The sequence below is a fragment of the Crinia signifera genome, chromosome 2 (genome assembly GCF_055691185.1).
Source record: "Crinia signifera chromosome 2, ASM5569118v1, whole genome shotgun sequence".
Classification (NCBI taxonomy): Eukaryota; Metazoa; Chordata; class Amphibia; order Anura; family Myobatrachidae; genus Crinia; species Crinia signifera.
Window position 1 is genome coordinate 132,646,545 of NC_139218.1, and position 14,651 is coordinate 132,661,195.

The 14,651-nt window shown below is 43.9% G+C and overlaps 1 protein-coding gene across 1 annotated transcript in view; it reads left to right on the forward strand.

Moving 5' to 3' along the window:
* The window catches only part of PLXNA2 (plexin A2), a 308,762-nt gene that overhangs the window by 218,768 nt on the left and 75,343 nt on the right, over nucleotides 1-14,651 (forward strand). Inside the window, exons 6-11 of the mRNA XM_083172831.1 lie at nucleotides 1,245-1,368; nucleotides 2,009-2,162; nucleotides 4,548-4,644; nucleotides 6,923-7,037; nucleotides 10,846-11,046; nucleotides 13,568-13,664. Of these exons, the coding sequence (XP_083028957.1) occupies nucleotides 1,245-1,368; nucleotides 2,009-2,162; nucleotides 4,548-4,644; nucleotides 6,923-7,037; nucleotides 10,846-11,046; nucleotides 13,568-13,664 (788 nt within the window). The remainder of the gene's footprint in view (nucleotides 1-1,244; nucleotides 1,369-2,008; nucleotides 2,163-4,547; nucleotides 4,645-6,922; nucleotides 7,038-10,845; nucleotides 11,047-13,567; nucleotides 13,665-14,651) is intronic.

The window sequence follows — 14,651 nt, forward strand, 5'->3', positions numbered from 1 at the left end:
TTCTAATACATCTAGTAATATATTTTTATCATGCAGTCATAAAACAATGGTTTTCTCAGTGATTTGTATTGATAACAAAATAGATTCTCGCTTATAACTGCTGGTGGTTGCAAGAAACAAGAAGGAAGCAGAACCTTCTATATTTTTAGCTCGATAGAGAAGATTAAAGGAATCAATTAAATTAGTCATGAGTAGGCGAGAGGTAAGCTGGGTACACACCATACAACTATTGGGCCGATTTGCCAGTAATTTGGTGATTGGCCTAATTTATTGCATTGTGTGTAGACATAATTGTTTCAGCTTTTCATTAATGAAATGGTTCAAAAACATTCGCAATCCTTCAATGATCTGTCAGTCATAACCAAACATTGCAGCCTCAATTTCCTGATATCGAGCAGTGTGTGTGTGTGTACATTATACATAATATGCCCATATTCATTATTGTTTCCTGACACTGGGACTAATTCAGCCGCGTACACCGGGCTGCAACTTCGCAGCCCAAGTGATTATCGGAGGACCGCACATGAGCAAAATTTACAGCCATGGGGCACCGCAGTGTTTTCTGGGAGTGCTGTCTAAAAACGCAGGTGGACCCAGCCATTGGGAGGGAGGGCCACTGGCATACTTGGCACTGCAAAAGGGAGAAAACCATTGGTGAGTGATTGCAAGTGGTTTTCCCCCTGTGTACATGGCTGCAAATGTAAGCAAGGCGGCATTTACCTAATCCCAGAGATCAAGTCTGAATCAGGCCCACTATGTCATCCTCCTTGTGATTGACTGTATGCAAAATCAGTGTGGTGTGGCTGAATAACAGCACCCTCTACTACAGGTAAAATAATGCGTAGCACAGATATTGTGGCTTTCAGTTTGCTGAAAAATTGCCCTATTTGTCATTCCGATGACATAAATTGGACATTGTGTACCTAGCTTCAGTGCTGCTACACAGACTTTAATCACAGCCCCATAGAACTGTGCACAAACATCTGCAAGTCCAGGGTGAGGTGATGGCAGGGTGTGGTGCCCAAGTTTTCTTTGTAAAGTAATCTGACAACAGGCCACTTTGCCTGTAGACTTAAGTTTGCGAAAGTACTCTTGGATTGGCTATGTATGAAATATTTAAAATACAGATACAAAATAATCGAATCATTCAAAAGTTATCTACGTATGCAAAAAGTAAAGTGTATATTACTGCATAGTTATCAATAACGTGTATCAATATAATAAGTTAAGTCTTCTGATTCTAGGTGTTCCCAGAAGGATAAATGTGAACGCGCAGAGGAGCCATTCCGGTTTGCGGAGAACATAGAACAGTGTGTTAAGGTTACCATACAACCCAACAGCCTTCCAGTGTCCGAGCACAGCCTGCCGGTAAGAGACGGATAAACAGTTTTCTATAGATGTTCCATTAACATGTACATGGAAGAGTGACAATGAAAGAACAAGTTGATTGGGTTTGCTGCAAATTATTTTTGGGGATGTAGTCATTAGGCCAAAATAAATAATAATCACAGTGTCAATAGATATGCAGTTGACATTGTTAAAATGATGGCAATTTGACGACATTATCAGAGTGTTGACGTGTAAAATATCGACATTGTCAAAATGTCAGCATTAGGTTTGAGCTTTGTCCGGGAGGGATAGTTGTACACACTAGGGAGAGCCTAGGGTTAGACTGCTGGGGGGTAGACTGCTGGGTGGTAGGTTTACACATTCAAAGGACCGCTTGAGTTAGTACTGACCCGGGAGTGACAGACACATGATCTATGGACCCAGAAGCCGGGCTGGAGCTACTGCAGGTTTCATATGCAGAAAAGTGACTGCTGGGCCACCAGGCATGCTATGTGAACCTATCATTTCAACATTTAATCAATGTCTACATGATGAATATCGTCAATATGGCTGTCGACATATCATACCACACTCTGTTGTTGATTTAGGTAAATCAGTCTGAATGTTACCAGCCAGCCCCTGATTATAGATAATTACTAATACATCTCTTCTCCCTTAGCTTACTTTGGAAGTCAGTGATGTCCCAGATCTGTCCGCTGGTGTGACCTGCTCCATTGGCAACATTACTCGGGTTGAAGGACAAGTATCTGGCAACCGTATTGTCTGCATTTCTCCAGCTGCAAAAGATGTTCCCATAATCCCTGCAGATCAAGGTGAGGTCTTAGATAAGGTAAATAATATTTGGGAGAAGAACAGGTATATATATATATATATATATATATATATATATATATATATATATACATGCCCATGTAATTAAAATAAAAATTACAGCTCTGTAATCTAGCTCAGTGGTTCTCAAACTCGATCCTCAGGACCCCACACAGTTCGTGTTTTCCAGATCACCAACTGTCACATTTAAAAAATCTACAGGTGACTTGGAAACATGTACTGTTTGGAAACCAGTGATCTATCTCATAAACACATTGAAAACATGGTATGGGATGACCATTAGTAGGTTACCTTGATGGTATTAACCCAATAGTAGAGGAACCATCAATGCTTTCACCCACCGATTGTCATCCATGCTGTATTACTCAATGGGCAGCAGGCCATTGGTGAGGTGGATCTAGTGGTGAGGTGGAGCAAGTGCTTTGAGACACTAAGGTATATCCCGTGACTCGGCCAGCTAGTGGTGAGGTGGAGCAAGTGCTTCAAGACACTAAGGTATATCCCGTGTCTCGGCACCAAGAAGGGGAAAAAAAAACATTGGGGGCTCTGTACTATCCGTGGTGGATAACCAAATAAATTCAGTAGACAACACCATGGTTTATTAAATCACTAAAATCTTACGGTGGCCATACATTACTGCGATGTTTTGCAGCAGTGTACGGCCACCTGATACCCGCATGCATCAGTTTCCCGCCCGGCTCACCGCCGGGAGGGAGGTCCCAGATCGGGTGGTCGGACGGCCAGCAGGTTCGTCCACCGACGCAGGTCTGATTTCCAACAAAGTCAGTTTGATGTCACCTAATGTCCGTTGCACACGGGACCACGCATCGGACCTGAGGGGACATCAAACTGACTTTGGCGGTATCGGCCAAAATTGGCTCAGTGTATGGGGCCTTAAGACATGTTTTAATATACACAAACACATATATAAGCCATGACGCAGAGCTCCAGGTGAAGAAGCAACTGCACGCATGATGAAATTGAGAACATTATCCACTATTCAGAGGACAGAACTGTACCATGTGTCCCAAATAAACATGATCTACCCAATCTGCATGTGTGGATAGTTTACTGGTGTCCCTCCCCATCCATCCCACAAACTGGTCACACATGCTGCCATGTTGTGATTGTGGCTAGTCACGCCCCTGTGCGATCGGTTCGAGGAAGCATATGCACCCAAGGATCATGGGTGTTTACGCAGTGCATGCTCATGGCTGGGGGGGGACACTATTGACGTCAAACAACCTGCGACTAGTAACAGTCATGGGAAGATGAGAAAGCACTCATCTGATGTACAGTACTCTCTTGACTGATTGCAATGCATGTGCAGTAGCAGCAGCCAGTCAGTAATTATTGGATCTGTTAACCATAGTCACATCAGGGTCTACAGACACATCATTCTCCATCTCCTCTATTCACTATCTAGATTTAAAACAAAAAAAACTGCTGGTTTTAACATTTACATGGCACATTACCAGGGGTTGAAACCAGAAAGGTGGACAAGTACTAATCCCTTTGTATGTCCAAATCCTGATGAATATAACCAGAGGCAGATAGTCATACCCTTAGTAATAAGATAAATTGCACTCCGCTGCACAGTGAACTGTATTAATTGCTGCAATGACATAACAACCTTTACCTATATGTATTTGGGCTGATATTAGAACATGTCGCTCTTTTATATAAAGCAACTTAGGTTTAGTGGCTCTTTAATATATCTATTTCACAGTGGCTTTCAGGAAAGCATGTAGCTTAAAATCAGGATATAATGCCCAGAGGGTGATTTAAGTCTCAGACACTTTTGGAAATCACATAACGGAAAAATCCAAGACCTTGGAAGAGATTTTAGTATGCCTAGAAGCTTATGTGCAGAGGGGAGCCTGTTACTTACAGAAAGATAGAGATTATCCCTTTTGGGGAACAAGGAAGAAAAAGGATTATTTCCTGACGTCAGGGAAAGAGTCGGTGCTGGGAGGATTCTTTGCGTGCCTATTCCTCTTATGTGTCAACTGCTGGAGCAGTAAACTCTGTATACACAGGGTGCCCATAATTAAACTTCCCCTTTTCGGAGCCATCTGTAGATTGATGTAACAATCGGAATGGGTAGAGAGAATAACTAGGGCTTGGGGGATTCCTCAAACAAAATATGTAAGTGCTTCCTATGTCCTAATTATTCTCCCTAGCAAATATGTTGACGTTTTTATTGTTAGATCAACCTACACATGGCTCTGAGCATGGGAAGTTTAATTATTACCACCCTGTATACAGAAATGTCATTTATTATCTATATTTAGTAGCAACATTGTTATTGTCAATTATTGTTGCATTCTTTTCATTGCTTTAACCACTGACGTTTTCTCTTTCAGACTGGTTTGGGGTGGAGCTTCAGCTGATTTCCGAAGAGACTGGCAAGACATTTGTGAGCACAGATTTCAAATTCTACAACTGCAGCGGTCACCAACTGTAAGGCGCCATCTTGTCCGAAATGTTAAAATAGACCGCTTGCTGCTCAAATTGTGTTCATGCTGAAGGGTAGCTGTATGAAGCAGTAATATAAAGTGCCTGGTACTTTATCACCAGCCAATCAGCTCCTAACTATCCCTTTTTTAATCCAGCCTGTAACTTAACAGTCAGGAGCTGATTGGCCAGTGATAAAGTTCCAGACACTTTATCACTTCTTCTCCCTTATCACTGCTTCATACATCTACCTCTGTGTGTGCTGCAGGCATTCTTCCCATTAGTCCATGTACTATGGAATGGAATGTTTGCAGTTGTTTATGCAATATGCATAGTCCTGGGCAGTTTATGGTTGAAAAGAACCCGGCATATTCTCTTAAACATCTCTGTTTGTGCTTCTGGGGGTTATTCAGACACGATTGCTGGGCTGCAAATGGATTGTGAATATGTCGATCGGCGATTAGGTGCAAATCCATTCGTAAGACACTCACCAATGAATGATTTTTCCAGTGTTTGCAGTCTGTGCGTAACGCAGGACTTACTCAGCCAGTGCGATAGAAACAGGCTGATCGGGGCTGGAGCTGATGTCATCTTCCCTGTAGTAAAAATCTAAATAAAAATTGCAATAAATGGCCTGCATTCTGCTGCGTATCTAGTAGACATAAATTATAAACCACATCTTTGTCCTATACAGTGCATTTCAAAATAATTGCTTCAATACCTAATGCTGCCCTGCTGGTGAGGTGGAACAGAGACCTGTTATTTATATTGGTAGGCATTCACTACTGAATACAACCTTGACATATACTCAGTGCCTATCTAACACAGGAAGGCTAGCTACTACTGCCCCTGCACTTGCCACAGGCCAGACCTGCATACTGGTACCACAGTTACTGATAATATTCCGTTCATCCATCCATCCACCCATCCTATGTTCCAAGAAAACAAAACCAGGAACACATTTTACAAGTAGAGGAAAACACGCAGCATTACTAGCACGTAGTGTCACATACACATTGATAACCTCTACTCTTTCACTTTGTGTGCCTTTAATGCATATTCCTTTTTGAAACCATACATACTGTACTGTACATTTATATTATATTTCCCCAAAAATCTTGCGCAACATTAATGCTCTCCCATCGTCACTTCTTTTCCTTTTTTGGCGTCCCAGACTGCTTCAGCTGTACAGTTTCCCTATGGTCAATTCCATCCGTAACCACTCAAGGTTTTCAGAAAACAGAGAGTGATTTAATGATTTGCAGGTTGGAGTTCAGAGCGGAGAGGGCGACAGTAACATGATGTATGTGAGTCAGGTGTTTAGATCTGCACTGGTATAAATATTGAGGTTGTGTTGACGGATGGAATTTGCCACTAGTATGTAACTGGAGATGCTAATAGCAAATATATGTATATTTAATGTATGTCAACGTGAGGCAGTGTTTATGCAGCACAAGTCATATATGGCTTCGGGGAGCCTGTATTGTTTATCCTCGCCCATGTCCAGTGTATATGCAGAGGAAGCCGCTGTTTATCCTAGCTGGCTGGTTCTAGAGATGTCCCAGCTTTTTTTTATTCCTGAGAACCTCTGTGGCTTGTATGAAAAATAAATATTGGATCTTTCAAAGAAAGCATTGCACTAGGAGAAGACCAGGCTGTGTCTTAGCCTGTACTCCGTTTACTCAGCAGATTCTGCTGATTGTTTTAACCTGCTTGCTATGTGAATGGAAAGAGGTTCCTTTGTCCATCCTGGCCTTTTTGGGTGGGCTCTTTTTGGTCTGCATTATTGGTCTGTCTTTCAGTGTATATATCCGCTTATCACATTGCTCTTTCAAAATAAATCCTTCTTTCCATTTTAATGTGTTTTTTTTTTCTTTTCTGCTCTACACGTACACATACAGTATACCATACCTCCCAACATTATTCTCCCCAGGAGGGACACAATGCTCTGCTCCTGGACTTCCCTACTAATGTATGATTGCCATCACCTGTGGTGAAACACCTTTCTTATCACTTAACATGTTCAACACAGGTGATGGCAGTCATACATTAAGAGGAAAGTCCAGGAGCAGAGTATTGTTTCCCTCCTGGAATGGGTCATGTTGGGAGGTATGGTATACAGTATGTGTATTATAATGTGTGTGTGTGTGTATGTGTATATATATATATATATATATATATACACTCACAGACACACATACACATGTGTGTACGTACATGTGTGTAGCTCTGTTCGGCCTATATTTTTATTCATCACGGACCAATGTTTCTCCCTTCTACCCAGCTGCCTATCCTGTGTGAACAGTGCATTCCGATGCCACTGGTGCAAATACCGCAACCTCTGCACACACGATCCAACTACCTGTTCTTTCCAGGAGGGCCGCGTCAACATCTCTGAGGTATAGAAGCGATTTCTGTTGCATTTGCATAGCATTCATAGAAAGGATATAAATATTAATGAAGCTTACAGTGTATTGCAGTGGCATTACAGGCCCCCGTGAATGCACAGCTCTATCATTGGAGTGCATAATGTAGCAATTACAGCGGGTCACTGATGGAAACGTCAAGGGAGACTGTAGTGTTTATGATTTGTTTTACCTTTTGTAAAAGTGTTCATTAAAACTCCATTGCCTCAATCATGTATTTAAAGATGGCTGTATGTAGCAGAATATTATATTTACTAATTAATATTAGTGAGAACTTTATTGTATCCTGAGCGTACAAAAAATTATAAATCGTCAGATTCTCTAAGATTCAAAAGAGATAAAATGGAGAGTGATAAACAGCCAGCCAATCAGCTCCTACCTGCCATATCACAGACTGTGTTTGAAAAATGTCATGCAGGAGCTGATTGGCTGGCTGTTTATCACTCTCCATTTTATCACTTTTGAAGCTTAGAGAATCTGGCCCATAGACTGAAGCAAACAGCAATAGAACAGTGCCCCCTCCTGGTGAAATAATCTTACTATAACTGGAATTTTTCCTTGTCAATGCTGCTGGTCAGTAGTTAAAACAAACGCTTGTTTTATTTTTCTTTTTTTTTTCAGCAGAGCCAAGTAATAAATGCAGTTACTTTATTGAAATCATTTGTCACGTACATCCAAATATATACAGTATATTGTTATCATTGAGTAAAAAATCCACCACAGCTTGCTGTATATGATCAGCAAAACAATTTACTGCAGTGCAGGATATAGTGACAGTGTAGAGCCGCACATGGTACTGGTAACGTTAGAAAAGAGATTTAAAAAGCGGAGCTTATTTGCATAATGTGTGTTTGTTATCCCAGGGATATTGTTATTTAACTTACTAGAGGTTAGTGGCAAAAGCTATGATGGATTAGTCCATTTCTCTGGGGTTGCACCGCATATGAGCAGCACTCTAGCAGAGTAAGTAATGAAATTTGTTTAAACACGCAGTGTATATATCTGCAAGTCTCTCTGGGAGTAAAGACCTGCAGAATGCCAGTTATCAGTACCGCTGTGGAGTAGAAGCAGGGATAATGCACGTCTTGTAGAGCTGGCAAAGCAGCCAAATCCGTCATTAATAAAGCTAACACCAAGTTTTAGGGACAGAATGCCTATCTTATTCTTAACCCTATATCTCTGTATTTGTGGACTGGAGACTGTGAAGCTTATAAGTAAGTGAGATTGAAGAGGTTCGTTAGAAGGTGCATTTTCTGGATAAGGGATTGGGTGAGGGGCTTTCATTCTGCATATATTTATTTCATGCATTTGTATGTGTATTCTGATCTCTATAGTAGGGATGGCCATCGTTGCCATCGATGGTTGCCATCGATGGCAATTCTGCAATTGGCCATCGATAGTGCTTAACTATGCAATGGATGACCATCTATATTTTTACATATCGATGCTCATCCATTATATTTGATTGATTGGCATGTGGGCCAATCAAAACATGGGGGTAGGGCTTCGTGGATGTCGGGGGCGGAGCTATGCTCTGTGTCCCTGCACTTTGAAGAAAAAAAAAGCAAAACATCGTTTTGCTATTCCATCGATGGAGGGAAACCATCTGGTTCTTCCCCATCGATGGCAAAAGTATTCAACATCGGCCATAAACCATCGATGATTTCAAATCAACGATGGTCGATGGCCATCCCTACTCTATAGAGATAAACCAGCAAGCTCACTAATACCCCTTTTACACCGCCGAAAAATCCGGGTCAGCGGCGGGCCAGACCCGGATCATCGGCGGTGTAAATGGGGTATATCCGTGTCCAATTACATGGGTCCTCTACCCTGGGTAGAACCCAGATAGGACCCGTGTAAAGGCCGGTGTAAATGGTCCCGCTGTGGGTCCCGGCACCCGCAGCGGGTCCACAGCATGCAGCGCTGGGGAAGCTGTCCCCAGGTGCTGCGAGAGGAGGGGGGTCCCTGCGGCTACTGAGAGGAGGGGGGGTACCTGTCAGCCTGAGGTCGGAGCCGGAGGGGATGATGTGCGCCGCAGCCGCTGCTGTACCTCCCCCCGCAGCCGTGAAGTCCCTGCGGCGAATGGACCGTGAGCATCGGGGGTCCCTCCGGCGTATGGGAACTACTAGTTCCCATGCGCCGGAGGGACCCCCGCCACTGACCCCCGCCACTGTCCATTCGCCGCAGGAACTTCGCGGCTGCGGGGGGAGGTACAGCGGTGGTGGCGCACATCATCCCCTCCGGCTCCGACCTCAGGCTGACAGGTACACTCCCCATCCTCTCCTCAGCAGCCGCAGGGACCTCCCAGCACCCGGGGACAGCTTCCCCCTCTACCCCCTCAGAATTTATATTTAAGTAGCAGCATATATATATATATATATATATCCACAAATGAAGATAGCACTCACCAGGGCTTGTCAGCTTGAAATACGTGCTGCTGTGTTTATTCCATCAGCAGATCATACACAAATACATACAGTCAGGTCGACGTTTCGGCCACAGAACGTGGCCTTACTCATGACCACATCAAAGACAGACCAACCAGGCATATACACAGTCTGTAAGTGAGTGCCAGCCTGTTCCAGGATATATATATATATTTTTTTATTTTATTTTTTTATATATATATATTTATATATATATATATATATATATATATATATATATATGCCTCCTGACAACAAGCAATTTCACCCCCCTTGGCAACGAGCAAGCATTTTTGACGACATCCACAAGGAAAGGCAGGGCTGACCCAGGTTCAGTGTAAATGATGCAGACCCAGGTCTGACCCAGGTCAAAGTGCTGTGTAAATGGGGTATAAAGCAGACCCTGGAAACTCCAGCGTTCAAAGACCAGGGTCCGACCAGGGTTTTTGGTGTAAAAGGGGTATAACTTGATCCATGTAATATGCTCACTCCTGAGGTGTAAGCAAGCACTGTTTTAGAATAGAAGAAGAGTAGAAATTAAAGTGTATAACGGATGGAATTTTAACGTGACCTTTTTTCCTTGGGTGCCATCAGCTCTACAGCTCCCCGGTACTGGGAGAGGACTTGACCAATGTGGCGAGGTGTTACCAGTCCCCCTTGTTAATAAATTTATACAATGATAGTTTATGTGCAGTTGCACACACTTCTCAAGGGGGGTGATAAATTGGAGAGATATAAAGTATCAGCCATGATGCAAACTGTGTTGGAAAAATGACAGGATCTGGTACTTTATCTTTCTATACTTTATAACCCTCCAACACTCAGTACTGTACATCATCCGGCAGGGGTAGACAGCGTGATCTGTCTGCTGGGCTGGGGAGGGAAGGTGCTACAGCATCAGTCAGTCCTCTTTCTCCCTGCCCAATGTTCTGCTGGGAGTGTGGGGGCAGACTCTCAACATATTGCTGGTTAAGCATATCTCAGGGTATAACAATACATATAACATACAAAAACTGCATAGTAATATACTCGTACTGATTTTTGTGGAAACATAACAGTCACATTTTGACACGAGTTACAAATGAAGCCCCACTGTGTATGTCCCCTGAGCTCTTCATTCTGTCACATCTGACAGCAAGAGCTCTTTACTGGTGCTTAAATAGCTGCACATATACAGTGCCTATATATGGATTTTCCTATCATTTAGAAATGAAACTGAAATGAACTGTTTTTGAGTGCATTTTGGCCTTTTTCCTACACGGTGCACATTTAAGGGGCAAAAGCCTCCCTTGACCCTTTTCATCAAAATGTGGAATTTACTTGCTGTTAACCAGAGTTTCTGTTTTACCCAGGATTGCCCACAGTTAGTACCCACTGAAGAGATCTTGATTCCAGTTGGTGAGATTAAGCCAATCACACTGAAGGCCAGGAACCTGCCCCAACCACAGTCCGGACAGCGAGGTTATGAGTGTGTGCTGAACATACAGGGTGTATTACACCGTATGCCTGCTCTACGCTTTAACAGCTCCAGCGTCCAATGTCAGAACAGTTCGGTGAGTGCTTGTACTGCAGTAACATATGATGGTGATGGAGCATAGCATGATAGTTGCATTAAGTCCTTTGTAGTCACTGACAAAATGATGATGTGCTGCATACTGTGTACAGAACACTGCCGTAATCTACACTTTTTGTAGTGAAATCAAAATAATGCTGTTGTGTTCCTAGACCTGAGCCATTGTAAATTAGGATGCTATTTAGAAAGGACGGAGCTCTTTATCTAGCCTTTCCCTGTCGCAGCCTGCGGGGGGTCATTTGGAGGAATAAGACAGCAATCTGACAAAAGAGTGAAGCAAAAAAGCTAATTTACAGCAGACTGATAAAGCAGAACGGGGAAGTCTTATCAGCCTCTGCAAGTCCCCAGCTCACGCCGGCTCCATAGAATTCCTAATACAGTTGCTTCTGGCAGTGCAGCAGAGGGTCTGTATGAGACAGAGGCACACAGTAGAAGGAGTAAATAAACACTTTCACTGAACAAACAGCTACAGGGAGTGCTCTGAGTGTGGAGGTGAAGGGACTTTTATTACAGAACCTTTCCTACACTGGGGCTATGGATCTTCCAGATTTTGGATTACTTTGCTATGTTGGTAATGCTTTTAGACATGTACAAGGAGGTTAATAGCCCACATCACAAATGGCTGTTATAAGTTCCCTCGGTACTTGTGTATTATCACGTCGCCCACGATATTAGGTCGCACGACGTATAATCGCATTGCATGCCATCGCATGGCATACACCCGATACACAGCGATGCAATGTGATTTTAAATTGTGTAAGCCCTCTATACGATGTTTAATTGTATAAGCACCCTAATGGGGGCTTACAGTGTTAAATGCACCCCCACGCCACCCCCACTATGAACGCCAACCCGAAGGGGCGGCGGTACGCGTCCTACGACCTTTTCATATCCCCACTATCCACGTTGGCGTGGAGTGGATTTTATATAGTGTGGCGAGCCTCCGAGCCCGATGCGTGGTGAGAGCAGTGAGCCCCGCGAGGGGACGCGTATTACTTTACATGTATTACGCTTCCCCTCGCTTCAGGCTCGGTGGCTCGCTGCTCTCACCACACTATATAAAATCAACTTCACGCCGACGTGGATAGTGGGGGGGTATGAAAAGGTTGTAGGACACGTACCGCCGCCCCTCGCGGGCTCGCTGCGTGCGCCACGCTTCGGGTTGGCGTTGATAGTGGGGGTTCCGTTGGGGGTACTTTTAACATACTAAGCACCCATCACGTTTAATTATCTTATAGGGGCCACTATTTACATTGAAAAACCCATTAGGGTGCTTATACAATTTTAAATCACATATGCGATACAATGCCATACAATGCGATCGTATACAATTTAAAATTGTATAACATCGCCTGCCATTGCGTAACATCGCATCACATCGCATACCATCGCATGCCTGATGGTCTGCGATGCGATGGGCGCCGTGGTAGTACACAAGTACCGTTCCCTCTTATTTTTGGCCTTATAATAAACCTACTTGTAGGCTTATTATCTGATTCAAAAAGCATACAAGGAAATGTAGATAATACTGATAACATTAAGTTGTCACAGGCAGATTTATGTGTTGTTTGTGTATGAGTGGTCAGCATGGTGACATATTGGTTAATATTGCTGCCTTGTTGTGTTGTTGTCATGAGTTGAATTCCCAAATAGGTTCCAATATGTGTTAAGTTTATATGTTATCTCCATGCTTGTTTGTTTTTTCTTCCAATGATTGTGAATGACAAATATATAAATAGATTTCTGCCAGTGCTTGGGTTTGTGGTGCAGGGTGTCTGCGGCGGAGAAAAGGTTTGTTCCAGTTTATGGGCAGAGTTGGGTGGAGCAAGGGCACTCAAGCCAGGTGTACAATTGCATCTAATTCACACCTAATTCACACCTGAAGCAAATAACCAGGTTAAAGCTTTACAACCTGGGAATTTTATTTAAAAAAAATGGGGTTTTTTTGTGTGAAAGGGTCAACTCGGGTCTTAAATTCCGGGTTGCTGACCCTGCTCTTGACAAGACTGCACCTGGAAAAATGACCCGTCACTCAAAAATGCCAGGTAATTGCCAGGTGGCCGGTATGAACGGGGTATAATTGTTAAGAGAGAGGTTGATGAAACAAGAGGGCACATTTATACTCCACAAAAGAACTTGAGTTTTGCACCAGCTCTAAGTGCTCCACAGGATGTTCCTGTCCTCCCTGAGATCACCTTAGGACACCCCCATTATGGTTTGACAGGTGTACCGCCCCAGTGAAACTCTCCACATGCCTCCTTTTCACAGAAGAAGGAAGCTACCTGTCACAGATATTATTACAAAGAGTGCAGTGAAGGCAGTAAGGTGGGTTATGTAGGCATGCCGGTGCAAATGAAAAGTGGGTGTATCCTTGCTACTTTGTAAATATGGTCCAGTGTGTCTGAAATCATTGCTTGATTGCCATCTATTTGTTAGGCCTGCTGCCAAACCAGTACTGTCACAGAAAACCGTTTTCTAACTTCTCTCCGCTCTGTTCTTAGTATTCCTATGAAGGCATGGATATCAGTGACCTGCCTGTGGATTTCTCTGTTGTCTGGAACGGGAATTTTATCATTGACAACCCGCATGATATCAAAGGTAAAAAAAATAAGACTTTTATTAGTGTAATATTTCCAGGTTCTTTAAGAAGAGCTATCTTAAGGCCCCCATACATTAGGCCGACTTGTCCTAGGGACAAGTCGGACCCAATTTACCTGCGAGCCGCCCGGCAGCTCCCCGGGAGGCTCACATACAATTTGGCACTTGATGTGCCATTTTTTACATGGGATAAATCGCATGCGATTTATCCCATGTAAAAAAAACCCCGGGGAGCTGCAGGGCGGTGAGGAGTAGTGGGGGCGGGCAGCGGCGGCAGTGGTGGGGGCGGGCAGTGGCGGGCGGCAAGTGCGGTGAGCGCTGCTGACCTGGCCGGGCAGTGTACTTACACATAGCAGCAGCGGGGACGGGACGCGTAGTGGCGGCTATTAGATTTTTAAAATATTTGTCAAATGACCGGCCGCTCTCTGATTGGCCGGAGAGCTCTCAGCCAATCAGAGAGCGGCCGGTCATTTGACAAGTATTTTAAAAATCTAATAGCCGCCACTACACGTCCCATCCCCGCTGCTGCTATGTGTAAAGTACACTGCCCGGCCAGGTCAGTCAGCAGCACTCGCCGGCGCTCAGGGACCCGCTGCCCGCCCCACTGCTCCCCCGGTGTCTGCATGCATATGCCTGTCAGGTGGCAGGCATATGCATACAGGGAGGTCGGACATGATCGTATGTACAGACCGTCCGACCTCCCTGATCCGGTCCGATGCGCACGGGACCGCGCATCGGATCGGATCAGATATCACACACCTACGATTTTGGGCCGATTTCACCCAATTATCGGCACAAAGTGCCGAAATCGGATGAAATCGTCCCAAAATCGCATAGTGTATGGGGGCCTTTAGAAATGTTACGTTTCCAGAAGTAGGATTAAATTGCATCACCGTTACTTGAATATAGTCAGTAGTGTAGCTATAAATACCCTTCTGAGTGATATCTTTTAAAAAATTGTGGAGTGTGCACAGTCAATAGCATCAT